The sequence below is a fragment of the Talpa occidentalis genome, unplaced genomic scaffold, assembly GCF_014898055.3.
Source record: "Talpa occidentalis isolate TD23 unplaced genomic scaffold, MPIMG_talOcc4v2.1 talOcc4.11, whole genome shotgun sequence".
NCBI lineage: Eukaryota > Metazoa > Chordata > Mammalia > Eulipotyphla > Talpidae > Talpa > Talpa occidentalis.
Window position 1 is genome coordinate 16,459,345 of NW_023601104.1, and position 22,628 is coordinate 16,481,972.

Sequence of the window (22,628 nt, forward strand, 5' to 3'; positions counted from 1 at the left end):
GAGGCGGAGACTGGAGAAATGGAGAGTGGTTTAATTTATGGTCATATTAGAAGGGCAGCTGTTTAACTTCACTGCAGGGATGCCCATCCAGAAGACTGGGCCATAAATTTAAAGATGCAACAAATGGGGAAAGAGAAAGCTGTTAGATAAGGAACGTGAAGATCCCCCTACTCAGTAGCAAATTAAGTGAGACAGCCGAGAACTGACCAATCACAGAGAGACTGGGGCAGCTTTAGAATAATGAGGGAAAAAAGGTCTATATTCCCTGAGACACGGCTCCACTTTGGCTTCCTTGCCCCTCCCAGGCCTGGTTCCCTGGCCTGGGAGTCCCACTTTATTTCTGCTCTTTTTCTCCTCAATAAACTTTTTCTTTCTCTAAACAAACTGCCTCTTCTCGCTTGCTTGCCTGAGCGTCTGCGAAGTTCCTGCTGCGGCTTCGTGAGACACCAACCCGTGGGGGTCTAGCGGCTGGGGCTCAGCGCTGCCCTGCAGCCTGGAATCCGATCCCGGCTGGGAGACTAGGCCTGACAATTCCGGTATCAGTTTGATTCCCAGCCAGGGGGCTGACCCACATGGCACAGCAGACCTCGCCTGTCTCACCCACTGCTCCCCTCAGCAGTGTTTTTCAGTCCATTTGCATGTTCTGCTCCCCACTCTGTCTCTGGTGAATCCTTTCACCCTCCCCCACACCTCTGACCTGTACCCCAGCTCTTGTATGCATAAATAAATAAAAATACACTTTTAAAAAAGATTAACTTGTCAGTCATCTATATGTACACATAATCTTGGGATTATATTTTTATTCCTCCATTTGTGCCGTTTCATTCACCCTCCATCAAACTTCACAAAGTACATCAAATGTTATGCTTTTTCTGGAAAGCCTAGGAAGAGAGTTGCAAAATTCCAAGAAGCTATCGCAATCAAAAGTACCAGAGTAGTAATAAGCAGGAAAAGAAGAAAGAGGAGAAGATAGGTAGATAATTGATAGATACATCCATCAACTGATAATTTCAACTAGGTGCCAGAGGGTGTTCGAGGCAGATGACTTGCTTATTTTTATGTAAATCTCACCACAACACAAGCAGAGGTGGCATTACCACATTTCCATTTTACAAAAAGTAACCAAGGGTTTAAATATCTTGGCCAAATCACACAGCTAGTAAATAGCAACGCTAAGACTCAACCCATGAGTTCTGACTCTAGAGCCTGCGCTGTCAGTCACATTACTATATATCACCATGAGTTCTATACATTTTGACAAGCCTAGTAGAAGCTAGAGCAGGGAAGATAGTATTCTCTATTCCAACACTTACTGGCCCGTCAATTTTGTATTTTAGTTACCAACCTGTGGCAGCGAGCACAGTTAATCATTGATCAAATGACGTCCGCTCTATCTCCTTAACAACTCTCTTCCTAGGCTTTCCAACAGTTCTGTTGATGTCTTTCCATTGCCACTGCCTTGACTTTATTCAAGCCACCATCATTCTCCACTAGATAACTGCAGTAGTGGCCTTCCAACTCAGTGGCCTTCCAACCTCTAGCTTGAGTTGGAGAGGAAAATAAAAAACCAAGCAGAAATACAAAAGGCTGCCAACCTAGGCAAGAAAACACAAAGATCAACCCAACAACTTCTAGAAAGCAGTTGCACACTCAGGTCCTTTCAAATCTCTTAGAGAAAGCAGAAAAGCAGAAACTTTCAACAAACGAAGACTTTGAACAAAATCACACCATGAAGTATTGGTGGCTTGGAAGTGACCTCGGAAACTGTGGGCCCCAGAAGCCACTGTACGGGAGGACTGCCTGCTCTCCTCTCTACTCCTGCAGCCTTCTGGGGCGTAAGGGAAGCCTGACTGGCTGAAATCCCTCCCTCCTGCGCAGGCCTTGCTGAGCTGTGCCCTGGGGGGCACTGGGCAAGAGGGAGTCGCCTCACATGATCCAGCTTAATCCTCTTCTCCCTCTCCAAAGCTGCTGGCTGCAGTAGGAGCACAGCAGAAATGCTGACAAAAGGAAGCCCGAGGTGGACAAGAAGGATCCTGCTCCTTGGCTTCTTCTGGGCCTCGGCACACCTGCCTCCCCCAGGTGCCTCCCTGCTTCAGCGTCTCCCAAGGGCCACAGGTAGGTGGAAATTGGGGTCACTACCTCTGCTGCAGCTGCCACATATGGCTTGAAAGAAAAAAAGAGGGAATTTCTCACTTGACTCACTGTGCTTATAGTGCCTGTTATTAATTGCTCTGATTTTCAGGATTTAGAAGGAGATCAAATATTTTTGATCCCCCAAGGCAGTCCTCAAAGAGAGCACCAAAATAATTTAAAGATATCATGAAGTAGGAAAGTCTCCAGATTTTATAGTTGGAGACTTCATCATGAAAATATATCTTCTTTCACCCTAGAAATTCTCTCTGCAAAAAAGCGACAATTCTTTGCAGGCCTGTGGACAACTTGAGCTCTGCAATGGGAAAATAAAAATTGTACAGACGTTTAAATATTATATCTACTGCAAAGTAAGGAGGGTTTAGAATTCCCTTTTAAAAATGAAGCAAGCAAGGAAGAGTGATTGCCCGATTTCCTCTCTTTAATTATTCTACTATCATTTGCTTATTTTACTAAATCACTTTTTTAAAGGATCTACAGTTGCATCACATTCAAAGGATTTTATATGTTTTCATGGGGCTCTTAAAATTCCACCTAGATCCTCCATACTTGGAAACTTCTTAAGGAAGCTATCTTTGTGACTTTAGCATGTGTGACTTCCACAATCTTCAAACATTCACCTCCTTTTCCTTACCAGGAAACAGCACCCAATGTGTTATGTCTCCATCATCAGAGTTTCCCGAAGGGTTTTTCACCAAACAGGAGCGTGCAGATGGGGGCATCATCATCTACTTCCTAATTATCCTTTATATGTTCATGGCTGTGTCCATCGTCTGTGATGAATACTTCTTACCCTCCCTGGAAATCATCAGTGAATGTAAGTGGCTAGAAATTGTCCCTATAACCTTCCAGAATTGCTGTGTGTAAGGGCAGGACTGGACATGGAGCAGGTTTTCTGATCCCATGCAGACCGGGTAAAGGAGGAGTCAGAGTCCTCAGTGGTTTTGCAGGTTTTTTATTGGGATTTACCAGGTACATGGCAGGCAGGGGTGCTGGCTGGGGGGCTGGCAGGCTGGCAGGCCTCTCAGCCCCCAGCAAGTCTTCACTCTATCTGAGCTCTCTGGAGTTCGTTCTGCCTCTTCTCCGCTTCTCTTTCGGCTTCGGCTTCGGCTTCTACTGCTGCTGCCGGCGTCCCCGTGACGCCGCCCTTAAAAAGCACAGTCTTAGCTCAGCTGAATCCCATCTACCTATGCCCACACCCTACTCCAGGTGCCCGCCATCAGGCATGCATTCAGGACAAGGATCCATCATCTATCCTGATGGCAGAAGGGCAGAAAAGCCTGACATTTTCTTTACCCTACACTGTGTCAGACATATAAGTGACTGTGAAAAAGCTCAGCAACAATTCTGTCCATCTGAACCGGTGGCAAAGACCCTTTCTGTGTTTTGGGGGGTCCTGTGGTTTTTCTTGGTAGATTATGAGCACCAGAGTATAATTAAATGAGTACCCAGCAATTATTACTATTATCTGTCTAGCTCCAGAAACTTGCTGTTTGTCTACTCAACTGCCTCTTTGTTAATTAATCGCTCCAAGTGTTCCCATTTATGTGCTTGCTGTGGAACCCAATTACCTGCCATTTTATATTTTTAAAAACTTTTCTTGTTTTTACTCTAATAACATGAAAAAGGTTTTAAAGGGTAGATGATAAGCAAATGCCCTCTAGGTCCACCCTCCTTCTGTCCCTCCCCCAGCATCCTGCCAGTAAGGAAACTGATTGATGTTTATGAAACCAAAAGTCAGTAAATAAGACCTGCATCTTATGGAAAGTGACCTCAGCCAACAGATAATTACAAATTCAATTATTAAACATTAAACTTAGTGGCTGGTTTCTGAAGATAGGGTCTGCCAGTCAAAGCCTCTGGGATTTATCCCATCCATCCTGAACACTACCCAGGATTCTGAGCAGACACTTTTCTTTGGTGTGCTAGTCCCTCAAATATTATCACTGATGCTTTGTGCCACAGAAGCGAAAGTGCCAGCATATCCAGCCTCTCCCTCCTGCTTGTTAGTAGTGTGAGCATGCTCACTTCAGAGAAGGATTGCACTGAAACAGCATTCTATCCTCCCAACACACACACACACAAACACACACACACACACACAGCTAGCATTTGTTCACAGGGAAAAGGATTGTGCACCTAAACTCTGCCTTTTTCCATGGCCCATGCCCCGCCCCCACTGAAATGCAAGTCCTTATTTTCTCAAGTTATTTCCCTGCAGTATAGTGACATCCTTAGGACCTAAAACAGAACCTGACAACATGTATTTGTTTAATAAAAATTCTCACAGACTAGGTCAATGTAAGTTTATTATAATTATTTAACTTAAGCAGATGTAAATATGTACATTTTTATAGTGACCTGACACTTTACATTGACATGGATTTTTTCTTGAATAGAGATTAAGTTACTTTAAGATAGCATTTTTACTTAAATTAATGATGCACAAGAAAAATAGAAGAAAACAAGTAAAATCACCCATCTTTCCCTCATCCGGAGATCCCAAAGTTACCATTTGGTGTGTTTCTTTTTTAATAGATGGGTTTGGTTTTGTTCTGATTGAGTTCTAAGACTTTTTAAATCTATATAAGAATATTAACCCTTTTTTAATGCAATTTTTATATAATTTGCTACTTCGTGATTTGTTTTTTCTCTTTTATTTTGTGTTTGTCACACTGAAGTTTGTATATTTTTAAGAAAATTTATAAATATTTGCTTTTATGATTTTCATTTTTGATCTATACTTAGAAAAACCCTTCATCCCTAGGTCAGAAAAATTGTAATATGTTCTTTCTATAATTTATTTTAAAATTTATTTCTTCCAGTAAGAATTTATTTTGTTAGAGAACACAATGCCATTTTTTCCAGAAGCTGATCAATTTTCATATACTAAGTTCTTTTTGCTGATAAATTTTCCTATAATATTACATAAGTCTCAGATGTACATCATTAAATATTAACATGTATATATACTCTACACTAAGTTCGCCATACCATAAGTTCTTACATATATATGGATTTGTTTCTAGACTCTTCATTTGTCCTCTAATAATCTATTTGCTCATCCTGGTCAGCACCACACTTTTAATTAGAAAAACCAAACAGATTGTGTTAATTATAGAAACTAAGAAATTTGATATTCAAGGTACTCTATCCCACAAAGAAAATTAAGAAAATCTTCCCAGAAAACAAAAAGTCACGTCATTTTTGCTTTCACATTTCCAAACAATGACTTGGCTAAAAGAATAAATCCATCAGTAATGCTTTTATAAAAAATTATCTTGGAAGTGGTAAATAAATGACTTTTCTAGCCCTGCGGAAGAAACAACTGCATTAAAATTTAGATTGCCACTTCAAGATAACATTCATTAAGTGAAGACAAAGAGTAGCTATAATCATGACTTCCACCATGCCACTTGTGGCATTACTTTGAAACACGTATTTCCTGAGTGAATTGCTATCTACTTTGAAATACAATATAGTAGCCCACACCACTGCCAAAGCTTCAGCACTAAGATTTGACCCTGGTCTCAAGTATTGAAAATACTGGCAACAAAACGTGACAGAAATAGTGCTAGCTCGATTCATTTTTACACGTCTATAAATTAATTGTGTTGTTTCTCTTTCCATGGTCTAGCATGGTCTTATCTAAATTAGGATATCGGCAATGAAAATCAATTTCCTTGAAATTCGTTTACATCCATAGAAACCCAGTTCAGAAAAGCAAGCAAATGCTTTACATTTCCCTACTGTTCTTTGATGTGCCTTGAATTATAATAGTTCCATCCACTTATCAACTAATAAGTATTAATATAATGCTCAAAACAGTTTACTGAAGGATTCCACAATGCAATGGAGTGTTATCATTTATTCATTTGTTAGTTATTGATCATGAAACAATTATAGAAGACCAAGCATGATAACTTATAAACTGTATAAATAAATAAATAAATCTTTAAAAAAAAAAAAAACATATGTATATATTGTATGTGTAAATATACATACTCTATGTATATGGTTTTATTTAGTTTTTATAAATAAAATGGGAACTATTAGATTGGTTTTTTTAAATAGAAAACCAAGCCTGAGAGGTTATGTAATTCCCCAAGTTTGCAAGTCAGTTAACAGAAGAACCCTGTCTCTCCAAAAGCTCAAACCAGAGAATTCTCAACTGCCATATCATATAATTTAACACATCCTTGTTTGAGGTTGTTTCAGAGGAACTACTCTATTTGAAAACTCTTAAGAGGTGTTTTCCTCCCAAGGGCACTGAAATTCTGACCAAAAATATACATCAAATACCCTTTGTAACTGTGGAGGAAGTATTCTACAAAACAGAGACTCCACTGCTACAAAAATCAGTGTAGACATCTGGTAACCTGTAAGGGATTATAAATTAACATCACAAACACTTCTCCACAAATATTAGACTGAGTTCTAAGCATTTGTATAAGATGATGTACCTGAGCTCATAACTGTATTGTGTAACCCGATCAGCAGGTGGGATAGAGTGACTTTCCATGGGATACATGTTCTGAGGCCATCGTAGAACACCACTGCAGAACTGGCAGGTCACGGGCCCATTCCAGCCCCACTATCCTTTTACTCCTCCTCAAATCACCAGCAGTGGTTCTTTTGGTCAACAAAAGGGACTTCAGCAAGGCTATGTCCAGAAGAGGCTCATCTCCATGTAGGGGACAAGTAGGAGAAAATACCAAATCTAAGGTATGCCTGGTAGAGCTTGCAAACCAAGTTTAGGCAAATAAAAACAAGGATGACTTAAAGGTAAGAAGTCAATTTGTGAAACCCCTTTTTTGTATTTGACCTAATAGTCCATGCTTTACATTATGCCTTAAATATCTCTGGAATATATCCTTTAGAATTCCCTTTATTTCTTTTGAAGTCCATACTATTTACCCCATCTTGTACAATCTTTTTTTTTTTTTTTAAAGATTTATTTATTTATACAAGAACCGGGATACAGGCCGGATATGCGGGAGGGTGAGAGGATCCACCAAAGACAGAGTGGGGAACAGAACAGGCAGATGGACTGAAATACACTGCTGAGGGGAGAAGCGGGTGAGACAGGAAAGGTCTGCTGTGCCATGTGGGTATCTCCACGGCCGGCCGGAATCAAACCAGCATTGCAGAGGCCATAGACTGCCTCACAGAGCTGTGCTCAACCGCAGGTGCAATCGTTTATTGTTTAACAATGCTTTATTGTTTAAAAATGTTTTATTGTTTAAAAATTTACATATAAAAATATAAGCTATATTAACATATAGACAAAATAGGACTACTAGCTCTCATCTATAAGTTGTTCATTTTTAGAAACATAAAAATTCAGAATAAAACCAAAGCTATCTTCTTTTTATATATCTTTCTGCTATATTATGAGAATCCCCTGGAGTTAATCATCCAGAAAAAACTGAGAACCCCTAAGATTAGTTCCAAAGAGTTAGCTATGAAATTATTTTTTTTTAATGTTACACTAGTATAATACTCAGCTAGAAATTCTAGTCCCTCCATCATGTCGATTCTTTGAGATATGTCTTAAACAAAAAATTATTTTCATAAGGTTTTGGGGAAACATATATTTACCTTTTTATTAAAAAATGGTTTTACTCACTCTGCTTTGTACTAATATTTGTCCATGTTCTCCTTTACGTTCAGAAATAAACAATAAAAAAGAAATGCAGGTTTTAATTCCAGGTAGAATTGGTTCTAAATTGATAAAATTGAAAGGAAGTCAAATCGTTCTGTGAGTGTGGCATTTGGATAGCCTACAGTTTCAGGGAATTGTTTGATTCTTAATCCTCATGAAATTTACAGAAGCAAAGCCTTCCCAAAGAACAAAGAATCTAAGAATAGTGCTTCTTCCCTGTCACACGGGTACTCATCCTCCTCTGAAAATCATTTTTATCCTCTTTGTTTTTCTTTTCTCTCTGATCGAAATTGTGGTCCCCTTGGATTGTATCTAAATCTACCTCAGCCATATGGATCTAAGTAAGTGCCAAATTATATAGATAGGAGAGAGGACCTGGATTAGATGTTACCAAGATGCTATTGCAAGAGCAAGCAATGAAAATAAATAACAATAATGATAATAATAAATAACAACAGCAGTTAATAACAAAGCCATCTATTAACCTCTTCACTTTACCAACACGGATAGCAGAAAAAACACTTTTTGTAAGTCAAAATTATCTAGGCACCCTCCCATCATCTGCAGGACCTTGGGTGACTTATGAAGCCCAAACTCTGGTCATTGCAGAATTTGGATATAAAATGTCTTGCATGCGCTTTATATGATAGTGCCCCTGGCAGGTGAAAATGCACTGGAATGTTAAAGCTGTTAGACTGAACATGATGGGAAGTCCTTCTTTTTCAGGCTTTTAAAAGCTTTATACAGGGTTTCATGATTCATCCTGTCATAGCTCAAAAATATGAGGTAGTTACTATAAAGTATACTCAAAATGTTTTTAATTTGTTGTTAAAAGCAACATAGCTCAAATAAGACATCAGTGTAAAAAAAAATAATAACAACAGCACGAAACACAGCAAAGCAAAAACAGACAATTATAAACCAGAGACATCCTGCAGGGGAAGAGGAGGGAGAGGGATCAGAGGGAGGGAGGAGCACAGGGGACTGAGGTGATGGTGCACGGGTGCCTTGGGGAAGGAAATTCTATGGGGACTCAATCTGAGGGGGTGGGGGGAAGCAAATACTGTTTAACAAAAAAAAAAATTAAATTAAAAAAAAAAGCATCACAGCTCATAGAATGCATTTGCGTATTGTTGAGAGAGTAGGCATTTTTTCCAATGAAAATGATTATTTTCAAAATAATTCTATAAATGTTCTTGAAATTAATGTACCTAGTTTTGCAAATTATAAAAAAAAAAAAGGTTCACAACTTCACTTTGGATGCTCAATGAAATTACTCAGTAGGCCAACCCACCCTCATCACCAAAGTTGGGTCTGAATAACTTTTGATGGTTTCCAAAGCTCAAATTCATTCACAAAGAATGAAAATTTGCTATCATTAAAGACTTTTTCAAATTGTGCTAGAGAATGCCAAATTGCATATAGCTGTGGATGTAACTCTGATAAAATGTACACTGTGAAAAGGATTAGAAATACAATAAAATGATAGCAGTAATTAAAATACAAAAATAAAAGTGTAAGTGGCTCTCCCCCTTTTAATCCCCCCTCCACCTTCTATATTTTCAATAATGTAAGGGCTTATTTATTATAAAAATATTTAATAATGAAAAGTGGTATATATTCTTAAGGTATAGAATTTATACTCTACTTTTTGGGTAAAGATTGGTAAAATTAGAAGATAGCCTTACAATTTAGTGGTCAAACCCTCCATTTTATTGATGATGAAACACAAGTCTCATCTTGAGTTTTATATTAAGTTTTATAAAACTAGAATCCAGGTTTTCACTTTACCTTAAAACTTGCCCTATTCTATTTCCTATTGTATTTTTGAAAAACAATTTTCAAAAACTGTTATAAACTTTCCAAAGCAGCTTGTTTTCCAACAAAAAGAAAAAACATGCTTAAGGAAAATTCTAATGAGTATTCAGTTCATGATTATAAAGTTGAACTTTATATAAACAATGTAAAGATATCCAAACCTATAAAGAAAACTCACTTGAACATTTCTATAATACCATAATGAAAATATAATTATTCCTGAAGAGTCATAGAGGAGGGAAGCAATAGCTACATAGGAAAAAAAAAAAAAAAAAACCAGAACAATTTATCTTTAATAATAAACTATAGCAGGGAGAAATGCTACCCAAAGGTCAGGGAAGACAAAGGCAATCTATTCTAAAGTTCAAAGGTATAAACCATTTTACAAAATGGTTTAGAATCTTAAGATACGACTTGTTAAAATATCTCTGAAGTTTTACACATCCACCTAGACAGAATCTCTCCTTTCATAGCTCAATTAGATCCCAGTAAATACCAACAAGCTTTATTGTTACTGCCTTTTGACAGCAAAAGGGTTCCAAAGGGCCATTTTCCAACCTAGCAACAGCTCAATACATCACCGTTTCTCTCTTGAGATTGAATTTTTCTAATGAAGCATTTTTCAGGCAGCATTCAATAAAGATTGGTCATTCACTCTTAAGATGCAGCAAGTTTGGGGAATTACTTCAAGATAAAGCATTTGTTCTTTTTAGTTTTCTTTACATATCATCTAGCCCCGATTGAATTTGTGAAGAAAATTCATGATTATATTCAACATCACTACCTTTTTATAGTCTCTGGGATAAGATGGGAAACTCAAAATGTTCCTGACTTCCAGAAACTATTTCTTCCCTTGAAAAGAAATGGAATGGGAGAGTAGAGAAGAAAATTACTCAACCATCTACCATTTTATAATTGGGGTGCCTAAGCACCATTCTTTTTTTTTTATCACCAATAGATTTATTTTGTTTTTTATTTTATTTTATATTTGTGGGACCCTCGCCGGTGGCCGGCGATTGAACCGGCGCTGCAGAGCAGCTTGCAACCCAGCACTCAACCGCTGCGCCACCAGGGGAGGCCCCTCAGCACCATTCTTATACAGGGTTTCTAGGGTAAAACAGACTCATGGTTCATGTTTCAGGCTCATCACATTGAAGATTCTTACTATCCAGGTAACTGAGTTACATATTCTCCTGGACCTGTTTCTTTATCTGAAAAATGGGAGTACCATCACCCATATCTGAGAATCGTTGAGATTAAATTATGTGTATTAAAGTGATTGCCTATCACGAATTTAAGGTTTTTACACTTCATTCCTAAAATGAAAAAAATCTAATTACAAAGTAATGTATTTTATCTTTTTCTGTTTTAAATTTTATGTGGGTTAGATCCCTGGCCAGGGATCAAACTCAGGCCACACAGGCAGTAGTGATAGCGCTGAGACTTAACCCCAAGGCCACCAGGGATGCCTACTCTTTGCTACTTCTAATATATATTTTATCATGTCTATTTTCTCTCCCATGGGAGCAGAAACATTTGTTTTGATACTGCCATTTTCCTAGCATATAAAAAAAGCATCTGGCATAGTATTCTAATTATCTATGGCTATATATTGCTAAGTGGCTTAAAGACCATTTTATTATTTCTCACAGCTTTGGGTGGTTTACTGGGGTCATCTAGGGAGTTCTTGTTCAAGGTCTTTCATGTGATTATAACCGAAAGATGGGGCTAGAATTATCTAAAAGCTCTCTCCCTCACATGTCCAGTGCCTGGGATAGAAGAGTCAACATTTGAAGGCTAAAATGGTAAGAATTATCAGGTACCTCTATTTTTCTTTTAATTTTTTTTTTTGAAATGGAGCTTTTTTATTTTTTGTTTTTAAAGATTTATTTATTTATTTAAACAAGAGCTGGGGTACAGGCTAGAGGCACGGGAGGGTGAGAGAATTCACCAGAGCCGGAGAGGGGAGCAGAACAGGCAGACTGATGAAGTACACTGCTAGGTATCTCTATTTCTGTGTTCTTTATGTGATCTCTCTAGCATGTGGCTTCCAAGGTAACTCGACTTTTCATGTGGGAGTTTAAGGCTCTAAAGCAGAAGTCCCTTGAGGGAGAACCAGAAGAGAGTTGTTGCAAATGTTCTGCCTCGGAAAATTATGGCTCTCCCATCCTCTGTTAGCCAAAGCAGTCACAAAGGCTCATCCAGGCTTAGGAGCATACTCCATCTTCATTTTTTTGATAGGAAATGGAAAGATTCTGGAAATCCCGTGGGCAGAAATTTTATATCCATTTATGGAAAATACAATCTGCCACACCAAGGGGAGAAAAAGCAACCAGTAAAGTCTAGCAGAGTAGAACATGAGGTGGACCTGAGTGTGATGGTCCCCCGCCCGAGGCAAGTAGTAAGGAAATGCTGACCACCGCTGACAGCCTCAACCAAGCACACCAGAATCTGAGGGTACAGGAAGACTGAAGTGTCAAGAATAGGTATAGTAAATGATCAACAAAAGACTTGTTATCAAGATCCTTGAAAACATAAATTTTTGTTCTCTTATGTTAACTTTGTGACCTCTGGTAGGTAATTTAAAGACCAGCATGTTACCTCTATCAGCTACGTTTTAATCTACCAGGAAAGCCTGAATGGGGGTTTCTGATGCATCCTTCTCAGCAAGGTAGTTTCCTCAGTGTGACTTTCTCTCTTCTTTACTATAAGTCCCTTAGCCAAAAGTTTCTTAAAGACTCTCTGGTCAGTCATTTTACTTGGTCAGTCACTATGCTTATGTCTGGAGAATATTCACAAACCATTTGAAAAGTGATTATTTCCTTTTACTTCCCACTCTAAAACAAAGTTTTAATGAGTCCATTTTAAACTAATAGATTGTCAACTCAAAATGGATTAAAGAACTAGACATAAGACCTGAAACCATAAAATACATAGAAGGAAATATAGGCGAAACACTACGTGATATGCACATCAGACATCTTTACAGACACATCACCCAAAGCAGTGATAGTGAAGGCAAAGATAAACAGCTGGGACTACATCAAATTAAAGAGCTTCTGCACAGCAAAAGAGACAATAACAAAAACAAAGAGAAACCCCACCAACTGGGAGAACATTTTTGCACACAACACTAATGATAAAGGACTGATCACAAAAATCTGCAAAGAGCTGATGAGACTCAACAACAACAAAGAAAATAATCCAGTCAAAAAATGGGCAGAAGAGCTAAAAAGAAACTTCTCTGAAGAGGAAATGCAAATGGCCAACAGGCATATGAAAAAATGTTCAACATCACTTGTCATCAGGGAAATGCACATCAAAACTACCATGAGATACCATCTCACACCAGTGAGAATGGCACATATTAAAAAAACTAGCAACAACAAATGTTGGCGAGGGTGTGGAGAAAAAGGAACTCTCCTGCACTGTTGGTGGGAGTGCAAACTGGTCCAACCACTATGGAGAGCTGTGTGGAGATTTCTGGACCTACTAAACATAGAGCTTCCATATGATCCAGCAATTCCACTCCTAGGTATTTACCCAAAGGACACAGAAACATCAATTCCAAAGAACACCTAAACCCCTGTTTATAGCAGCACTATTTACAATAGCTACGCTTTGGAAACAACCCAAATGCCCAAAAATAGATGACTGGATCAAGAAGATGTGGTCCATATATACCATGGAATATTACTCAGCATTCAAAAAAGATAAACACATGCAATTTGCAGCAACATGGATGGCGCTGGAAGGGATCATGCTCAGCGAAATAAGCCAGAAAGAAAAAGAAAAATACCGGATGGTCTCACTCATAGCAGGAATCTAGAAAACTTAAATTTAAGGGACCAGGAAAATGAATAGCTATAAGAAAGTGAAAATCAAAATCAACAAAAAACTATGAACCAGAGACACTTTTTGGGGGGTGGGGGGCGGGAGGGGAGGGATTGGGGTCAGAATGGGGGGCTGCAATTGTATGGGGAATATAAAAATAAAATTTATTATTTAAAAAAAAATAAAAAAATAAACTAATAGATTGTGTTGCTATAGTATTAAAATTTACTTGGCTTTTAGTTAATTCCCTCTCATTTGCAGTTAGACACGGCTAAAACTGCCTACTGCTTTTTGTGAATAAGCACCTCGGCTTTATAGATCTTAAAAAATACTTTTTCGTCTGTTAGATGAAGACTCCAAAGTTACCTTCTCTTAGCTCATTTTGGAGCTCTGTTGGCAGTGTAAAGTCAGGATACTGTTACCTATTTGCAAGTTCTACATCTAGAAAGGAATCTTTTCTGGGTTCCCAGTAATTCCAATCCTGGCACTCATGACACTGAGTAGCAGAACACCATATCTCTTCCTGGCCTTCTCTCCCTTTCTGTGAAGAACTGATTTATTAAAAAACAAGCAAGACTCTGGGGATTCCTGTTTTTTCAACTGCGTGTTCTATTTTGTTCCAGTATTAGTGCTTTTCTATGAAGCTGTAGTTTCGAATATTGTACTTAGTGGTATTATTGTGACATATTCATTTGTCACATTACCAGGCATAATGTAATTTCATTTCTCTTCAGCCCTGGGTTTGTCTCAGGATGTTGCAGGTGCAACTTTTATGGCAGCCGGTAGTTCAGCGCCTGAATTAGTTACTGCTTTCCTAGGTAAGTTGCTGCTTCTATTTTTTACTTAGTTGATGAGATTTTTATTTTCTTTTGCATCAATACTAACTTAGCTACTATCTTGCCATAGGTGTATTTATCACAAAAGGAGATATTGGCATTAGCACCATTCTTGGATCTGCAATTTATAATCTCCTTGGCATCTGTGCAGCCTGTGGTTTGCTATCTAACACGGTATGTTAGCCTACTTCGTTGGACAAAATTTATTGTCAAATTGTAATAATTGTTTATAGTCTTAGAACAAACAAGGCACAAGTAATGTGTTCAATCAAATCAAATTTATTAATCAGTAGAAAAACAGCACACACTCTAAAATTAACCCACAAATAGATCTTGGTCAAATATATGAAAATCAGAGATTTAGAAACACAATTTTTCTTAATATTCCTTTTTCTCTAAGCAATATGCAAAAGATAACAATATTTAGCTATAAATATACAAACAATTTTAGTATTACACTAGGCAGGTACCTGAAGTTAGTGTAATGGAAACAGTAAAATTAACTATCATTTTACAGGTTTCAACACTATCATGTTGGCCCCTATTCAGAGACTGTGTGGCTTATGCAATTAGTGTGGCGGCAGTTCTAGGTATAATATTCGACAACCAAGTTTACTGGTAAGCTTGAAATAATCCTCACTCTTCAGTAAGACACAATTACAGAGCGAACTTGTATGAAATTCTAATGGTTTAAGATTTATTTTCTGATGGCTTAGATTTATCACTTCTAAATTATCTGCCACATATGCACCATTTTCCAGTGGGTCTCTGAGATAACTTCCTCATTCCAATTACTGGTTGTATTCTCCCTACTCTGGAAATTTCTTTTTAGTCACTGCAGTCTTTTTTTTGTCTAATTATGGATATTACCACCCTTCCTTCTCCCCTCTGGCTGCCTCTTTAGAAAGTTTTCCAACTTCCACTGTCCATTAAAGCCCCAACAATTGACTTTTTCATCTATTGGATTACTGTTTGCCCTGCCTTGGTTAGAAGTGATCATGGGTACAAGATTGGAGAGAGAAGATGAAGAGGATTGGAGGAAGTAAAAGAGGTTTATTTAAATTCCTCCAAATTTCTCTTACATTCATTTTCTAGCCTTCTTCCTGAAAGAATTAGCAATGTTCAGTTTTCAATATTAAAAATTGTTTGCTTTCTTTGTACTCTCCTTGTGCCTTGCTGATCCAAGAAAATGAAAAGAAGTGATTTAGCAGTTAGCAAATAACTTTTTTAGCTAATAAGCACCAGGTATATTAGGCACTTATAACTATGCTAGGCAAAGAAATGTAAAACACACAGCCCCGCAGCTTGAGCGCTACACACCTCAAGGACACCAGAAAATGAAAATGGCACCACTCTGGACTGCTACAATTTAGCAAGGCTGGATAGCGCCTGCTCTGAAGAAACATAAAATCTAGCAGGGAGCAGAACTTCTAATGAATCATCCTGAAATTAAGTTTTCTCTCAAGACTGATGGGTACAGTAAGGATCCTTCTTAGACTCCATAGTTGTCTGTAAGTGGTCAATGACTGTGACACTATTCATGCTCCCTCCATTAGGGAAATCAAGAACTCTATTTTCAGCTGTCGCAGAGATTTACTGGCTATAAAAAGGTAAATGCAAGGTTCAAAGGTACTATTAGCTAATCACCAGTTCTTTAGGAAATCAAAGATAAGAAAACAGTTCCCAGTGCCTAAGGTACAACTTTATTTCTGAAAATGTAATAATTTTCTTGTGACTAAAAGCCAAATTCAATTACATTAACATCATCGACAAATTTCTGTATAGCCAAAAGAAGAGCCCCAGTCAAAGCCTAATTCGAATAGACACAGCTGAAATGAAGTAACACACACTATATTCCTTTATAATTATTGCGTATTTGGGGAAATGCTGTCTGCCAATGAACTAGAGGACACTCACCATTTCATTAGCATCATTTTTATTTTGAAAAATCTACAATTATTATTTTCGCCTATCATTTGGAAAGACTCTACAAAACAATGAATTTATAATCCTAGTTTTTCTTGAAATATAGAAAGGATAATGCCAAGCTTTTGAGTAAGTCTGTAATACCACAACCAATTTGGAAACATCTATAAAACCAAAATATTATCTAGAAATGTTTTTGATGTGTTTGTTAGATGATTGAACAGATACAGTTCAAATCCTATTGATTTTTGGTTTTAATTTAAAAACACACAAATTTCTCTAATTTATAGGTATGAAGGAACTTTACTGCTTTTCATATATGGATTATATGTCTTAGTGCTATGTTTTGACATTAAAATTAACCAATATATTATAAAGAAATGCAGTGCTTGCTGCACCTGTGTTGCCAAAGCTACAGAAGAGAGAAGGGAACAAGAGTCACTGATGGGATGGGAAGATGAAGGTCAACCATTCATCCGTCGACAATCAAGAACCGACAGTGGGATATTTTATGAGGATTCTGGCTATTCTCAACTTTCTATAAGTTTACATGGTCTTGGGGAGGTTTCTGAAGGTAATATAATCATGTCCTGCTCACTATTAAGTCTATTCACTAGAAAAACTTCAAAATCTCATTTTAATTTAGCAAGTACTACTGGTATTTACTATGTAAAAAAACAAAACAAAACTGAAATTCTGAGATAATGAAGCAGCAGCTCCTATGCTTAAGTCATTTGAAATATGGTAGGGTAAACACAAAGTAACAAAAATATGAAGGTGTCAGTACCCTAAAGAAGAAATAAAGTGTAACACCTAAATGGGACAGACTGTATAAAACCTGATGAGGATGGTTCCACAGGAGAGATTATCATAGAGAAGCAAACATTTAAACAGCATTGTAGGACAGGTTAAGATTTCAACTGATGAACTGCTTTATGACCAGTAAGTAACAGCTACTGAAGTCTTCATTATGTAAGGCAGAGATTAAGAGTCAAGTTTGTTCTGTGATTGATGCCAAGGAAACAACATGAGCAAAAACCTGTTCAGAAACTAGCATAACTGGAGCAGAGAACATGGAGAGTAAGGAAGCAGAGGAATGGGAGATAGAAAGGAACGAGTCATAAATGCTAGTGTTAAGAGTCTTTGCAGGTCTGTGAGCAGGGAAATCATTAGAACTGAAGTTTGGGATAAAGACACAGAGGGCTGTAAGCAGCTACTGTAACAGTCAATGTGTTTAGTAGATGACTAGACAGGAAAAGGCAGTGGGAATGAGAGAGAACAGATGTGAGACAACGCAGAGGAAGCATCACTAAGATTCAGTGGCTGAAGACTGTATGTTATCAGGTCAGAACAGGGAGCAAATACATTAAGCTTTGATCACAACTGACTGAGAAAATGGGAACACCACTTACAAAAGCTAGGAATTGAGAAAAAAGGGCTGGTGATAAAGAAAGAATGAAACAATTGAGTCTTAGACATGTCATCTGACGCCGAAGTGAAACATTCAGGCAAATATGTTTAGCAGGAAAATCAAATTCACCTCTGGCCAAAAATAAAAATTTAGGGCTAGTTTTTTATAAAGTGGTTGTAAAAAACACATTTCATATTTAATTATGTTTTCTATTTTATTTTACAACCTAAAAAAATGACTTTTTCATCACCTTATAAAAATGATACTCGCTAGTTTTCAGATGGAAGAGGTATAAAGAGGTTAGATTTTATAACAAGAAACTCAAAAGAACTAAATTTTGTAATTACACTAAAATTGCATTTAATATTCTTTAATGGACTATTGGCTGAGGTTGGCAAATATTGTGAATTATCTTGAGTAATGTGATTTGATTCAATACATGGGTACATTATTTCGTAAATATACCATTCAAGTTTTAAGTAATTTTAAAGTGAATTCCCATTTTTGTCCAATATATTATCGTCTTTCACTAATTTAATACAACAAACTAAATATAGGACAACATTTAAATTTTACAATTTGCAGATTATATTGTTTGCATTTTCTTAAGGTTCTAACAATTACATTGAATTCTGAATTTGCGATATTAATGAAAGAAAACATACCCTCAAAGTCACTTCTAATGAGAACCAGAACGGTATATTGAACTTAAGATTTTACTATAATTATTTTATAATAAAGCATCATTTGATACACAGGATCTATAGAGGTATCATCAATATGGGGAAATGGAGACAACTGGAGTAGCTAAGGTGGAAGCCAGGCTAATCCATAAGTAAAATGTTGCCAAAGTCCACCTACATTGTAGAAAACCAAGAGTCCTCGACACTTCATAAACATTATTATCTAACATATTTAGTGAATGACCCAAGACATTTTGATGGATTTAAGACCCCAAATCAAGAACTGCTGAGTACCACTTTTCACACTGTCTGCCCTAAAGTCTCAATTAGTTTCTTCTTGCCAGCAATATCAGTAATGGGGTATTGAAATGTTTTAAATAGCCTCTTAAAAACTGATACAGCTAATTTATTTCAATACCACTTTCTAAATAGACATTTCTAACTTAATTGGCCATTTGAGAAAACTCAAAATGGTTTAATTTTTTCTCAACAGATCCACCAAGTGTTTTCAACATGCCTGAAGCAGACTTGAAAAGAATATTTTGGGTTTTATCCCTTCCTATTATTACATTACTTTTTCTAACTACACCAGATTGTAGAAGAAAATTTTGGAAAAATTACTTTGTGATAACTTTTTTCATGTCTGCACTATGGATATCTGCATTTACATATATCCTGGTTTGGATGGTCACAATAACAGGTATGCACAATTTAAGGAAAAAAAATCAATTTCAATGTAAGAACTGCATGTAATCACCAAAAGTTGTCTAGCTAAGGAGCAAATTTCTTTTCCAGCGAGACTAAAGATTAGTGTTATTTACAAAAAAGATCAAATATGACAAGTTCATTCAGGTTTTCAGTTGCGTATTACATATCAACTATATTCTCACTATTATACAGCCCAGGGGTACAAGTCAAAGGATCACTTTATAAATGAAATCAAATCCACAGGCTATCTTTCCATTATGTTAGTAATTAAATCATGTTGCATTCACTCTGTGTGAATTCCATTCCACAGTGAAAAATACAGCAAGGTGTCAGTGTTTTGGGAGAATGATGGGTACTCACTGTTTTAACTGTATTACATTTTATTTCTGCTTTTTAATATGGCAATATAAACATACTATAAAATAAGTGAATGGGGTATAAAACAAATCTTCATTATAGGTTTCTATTACTTTCTATTGAGACTTAACTATAACTATTACTCCTAGGCCACAATGAGCTCTAGTCCAACAGAACTCTTAATCCAGAAGGAAAAACTAATTATAAAAAACAACAACAAAAAAGTTAGGAATTTCTCCCAAAAAGACTACCTGAACTGACATGTATTAGAGTGACTCTAATACATGATTTGGCCAGTGTGCCCAAAGAATCACTGGGTATCTTGTTTTTGGCAGTGAAGTTTTACTGAACGCAATCATGCCCACTCATTTATACATTATCATTGGATGTTTCACACTATATTGGCAAAGCTGAAGAGTTGCAACAGAGACCATACAGCCTGCGAAGCCCAAAATAATTACGATATTTAATTTACGTACAGATTACGATCTGTCCACTTATAAAAAAAGCTTGCTGACTTCTGACTTTTCCCAAATTAAATATATGACATAGAATAGTATTCTAGCAAAAAAAGAGCATATTTCCTTTTATTTTCTTTTTAATGAGGAGGACAAAAAAATGCCTAATTAGTTTGCATATTAAGTCACTCTAAAACTTCCCTCATTCAGAACATATTTGACATTAAGAAAAGAACGTAATCAAGGAACAGGTCATAGAAAAGTCCCCAGATGATAAATATTAGTGTTATTTATGTACATTTGAATTCTGGCAAACCAGTGAAAATTAACAACCAATTACAATATATAAGCATGCAATAAATAAGCTAAACTGGCCTTTTAAAAACTTTTAAAAACTTCTTTCAACTGGCCTTTTAAAAAAAGAAGAAAAAAATGATACCGTTAAGTTACAACATGAAAAGAGAGTTACATGTACTTTTAAAAAATAACTTCCCTCTGGTTCTGTTTCCTAGAATGCATACATGGTCTGATGAATGTTGAACTGACATCAAATATAACAAAGTATTACTAAATTGAGACCATAATATGTTAGATTTAAATAAAACTCTATTTTGTTTTCCTCAGATATTTATTTTCCCAAAGAAAATACTAAGATATATCACTTAAGTAGGGCTTAAAAAATTTATACCATATTAATACCTTTATAGCTTAAAAACAGCCATAAATATATTTGCTTAACTGACCACTTTAATAAAATGTTTTTAAAGAGAAAATAACCAATCTCATTAGCAAATATTAAGCAACAACCTTGTCAAGATTTACAGTGGACATCTAAAACATCTATAAGATACTATATAAGAGAATGACTCCTTGGCAGAATTTTAGCTATCTAAAAATCTGTCATTAAAATTCTATGCTACTTGGGTTACCCTATTAACCAATCTTATTCATATATTTTGCTATTAAATCTAAGTTAGTACATATTGGTTCTGAAATCTAACTGTGCCTGTTTTTGTTTAGGAAGGAATTATATGAAATATCAGCAGAGAATGGTCAGTGAAGATTTTTAAGATTGGTAATTGGCAATATCTATGTTTTATGTTTATTACAGGGGAAACATTAGAAATCCCAGATACAGTAATGGGCCTTACTTTATTAGCAGCAGGAACAAGCATACCAGACACAATTGCAAGTGTGTTGGTTGCAAGAAAAGGTAAGAACAAGGTCCCTCAAGTTGCAATGCCCATTCTTCAAGCCTGGCTGAACCACAAGGAGCAAAGAAATTTTTAGAACATGCATTTCCTCAGTAATGTATTTTGCAGGAAAAAAAAGGAAGTGACTCAAGAGGAAGGATTTACTATTTAATAGCAGATTAATTTCACTAAATCTAATTCCCCAAATAATATTCATCTGAAATGTGCATTAAATTGTAATGAACCATGTTAAATTAGAATGAAAAGCAACAAGTAATCTATATACCTTACTGGAAAATGGTTTAATAAATAAAGATAATTATTATTAGATAAATAAATGTTAAGACTTTAAATACTACCACTCCAAAATTAAAATATACAAATTCAGTAAGTCTTTTGCTCTAAACAATTTTCCAAACCCAACAAACAAAAAAAAATCCAGTGTTTTCACTTATGAACCTTATTAATAAAATACAGTATTGGTATGTACATTTTTAACAACATGCCTTTTTTTTTTTTAACAGGCAAAGGAGATATGGCTATGTCTAACATTGTGGGATCTAATGTGTTTGACATGCTGTGCCTAGGTGTCCCATGGTTTATTAAAACTGCATTTATACATCCCTCTGCTCCTATAGAAGTGAACAGCGGAGGACTAACTTATATAACCATTTCTCTCAACATTTCAATTCTTTTTCTTTTTTTAGCAGTTCACTTCAATGGATGGAAACTAGACAGAAAGTTGGGAGCAGTTTGCCTATTAGTATATTTGGGGCTTGCTACATTATCAGTTCTCTATGAACTTGGAATTATTGGAAACAATAAAATAAGGGGCTGTGGAGATTAATACTAATAGTGTATTATGTGGAAGTGTGTCTGATGGAGAAGGGAAGAGAAAACTTCATTTCTTCACTTATGTCAAATAAAAAATATCCTGAACTTTAGAATTTAAAACTTATATTAAATCTTTATCACCAAAGAAAAATAATTTAAAACCAACCAAAATGATATCCTAATTTGTTGAGCCCTTTCTTTTCAAGGACAATTACATATATAAAACAGAAGTTTTGAAAAGAGCATCTATTTTTTTTTACCTTACATTAAGTTGATAAAAGCTGGGGAAACCTGACCAAATAAATCCCACTCTATAGCACTGAAAACAACAAGAAAAATGGCTTATTTCATTAAAAACAGTATAACCATTCATTTAAACTGAATGACCAGACTTGCTGTCTTTAAAAACCCAAACTTGAGATTAACAAAAATCACAGTATATTTAACACTGTACTGTTAAAAGCTGGTGGGAGTTTTAAAAGTTCATTTTTACAGCTTTTGTAAGCATACAGTATTACTAAAAAAATGACTTTTACTAGGAGATTCAGCAAAACAGATGTAAGAATGTTCCAACCGTGGTTTGAAATTATGCATTACGATCCAAACGAACATCAATTTCTCTGCCACTGATTTTTATGCCATTCATTATTCTGCAAGCTTTTTCAGCTGATTCTGCGGAGTCAAATCTGACCGTTCCACAGCCTTTTGACTTTCCATTCTCCATTTTTATTTCTGCAAACATGACATGACCTGT

At 36.3% G+C, this 22,628-nt stretch overlaps 2 protein-coding genes across 2 annotated transcripts in view; one reads left to right on the top strand and one right to left on the bottom strand.

Moving 5' to 3' along the window:
- Window positions 1–1,971: 1,971 nt before the first annotated feature.
- On the top strand, window positions 1,972–21,987 carry SLC24A5 (solute carrier family 24 member 5). Its single transcript, XM_037502424.2, has 9 exons — window positions 1,972–2,115; window positions 2,789–2,968; window positions 14,203–14,286; window positions 14,375–14,478; window positions 14,822–14,922; window positions 16,521–16,804; window positions 18,818–19,024; window positions 20,959–21,060; window positions 21,565–21,987. The coding sequence occupies exons 1-9, from the start codon at window positions 1,995–1,997 to the stop codon at window positions 21,885–21,887; spliced, it is 1,506 nt and encodes a 501-aa protein (XP_037358321.1). The 5' UTR covers window positions 1,972–1,994; the 3' UTR covers window positions 21,888–21,987.
- Window positions 21,332–22,628, bottom strand: part of MYEF2 (myelin expression factor 2) — a 30,124-nt gene continuing 28,827 nt past the window's right edge. The window contains exon 17 of the mRNA XM_037502422.2: window positions 21,332–22,624. Within this exon, the coding sequence (XP_037358319.1) occupies window positions 22,461–22,624 (164 nt within the window). The 3' untranslated portion in view covers window positions 21,332–22,460. The remainder of the gene's footprint in view (window positions 22,625–22,628) is intronic.

What these genes read in the sequence shown, in the direction of transcription:
- SLC24A5 (XM_037502424.2), top strand. Translation starts at nt 1,995, where the DNA reads ATGCTGACAAAAGGAAGCCCGAGGTGGACAAGAAGGATCCTGCTCCTT. An exon ending in GTGGTTTGCTATCTAACACG is followed by an intron (nt 14,479 to 14,821) that starts GTATGTTAGCCT and finishes ATCATTTTACAG; the next exon opens with GTTTCAACACTATCATGTTG. An exon ending in TCTTGGGGAGGTTTCTGAAG is followed by an intron (nt 16,805 to 18,817) that starts GTAATATAATCA and finishes TTTTCTCAACAG; the next exon opens with ATCCACCAAGTGTTTTCAAC.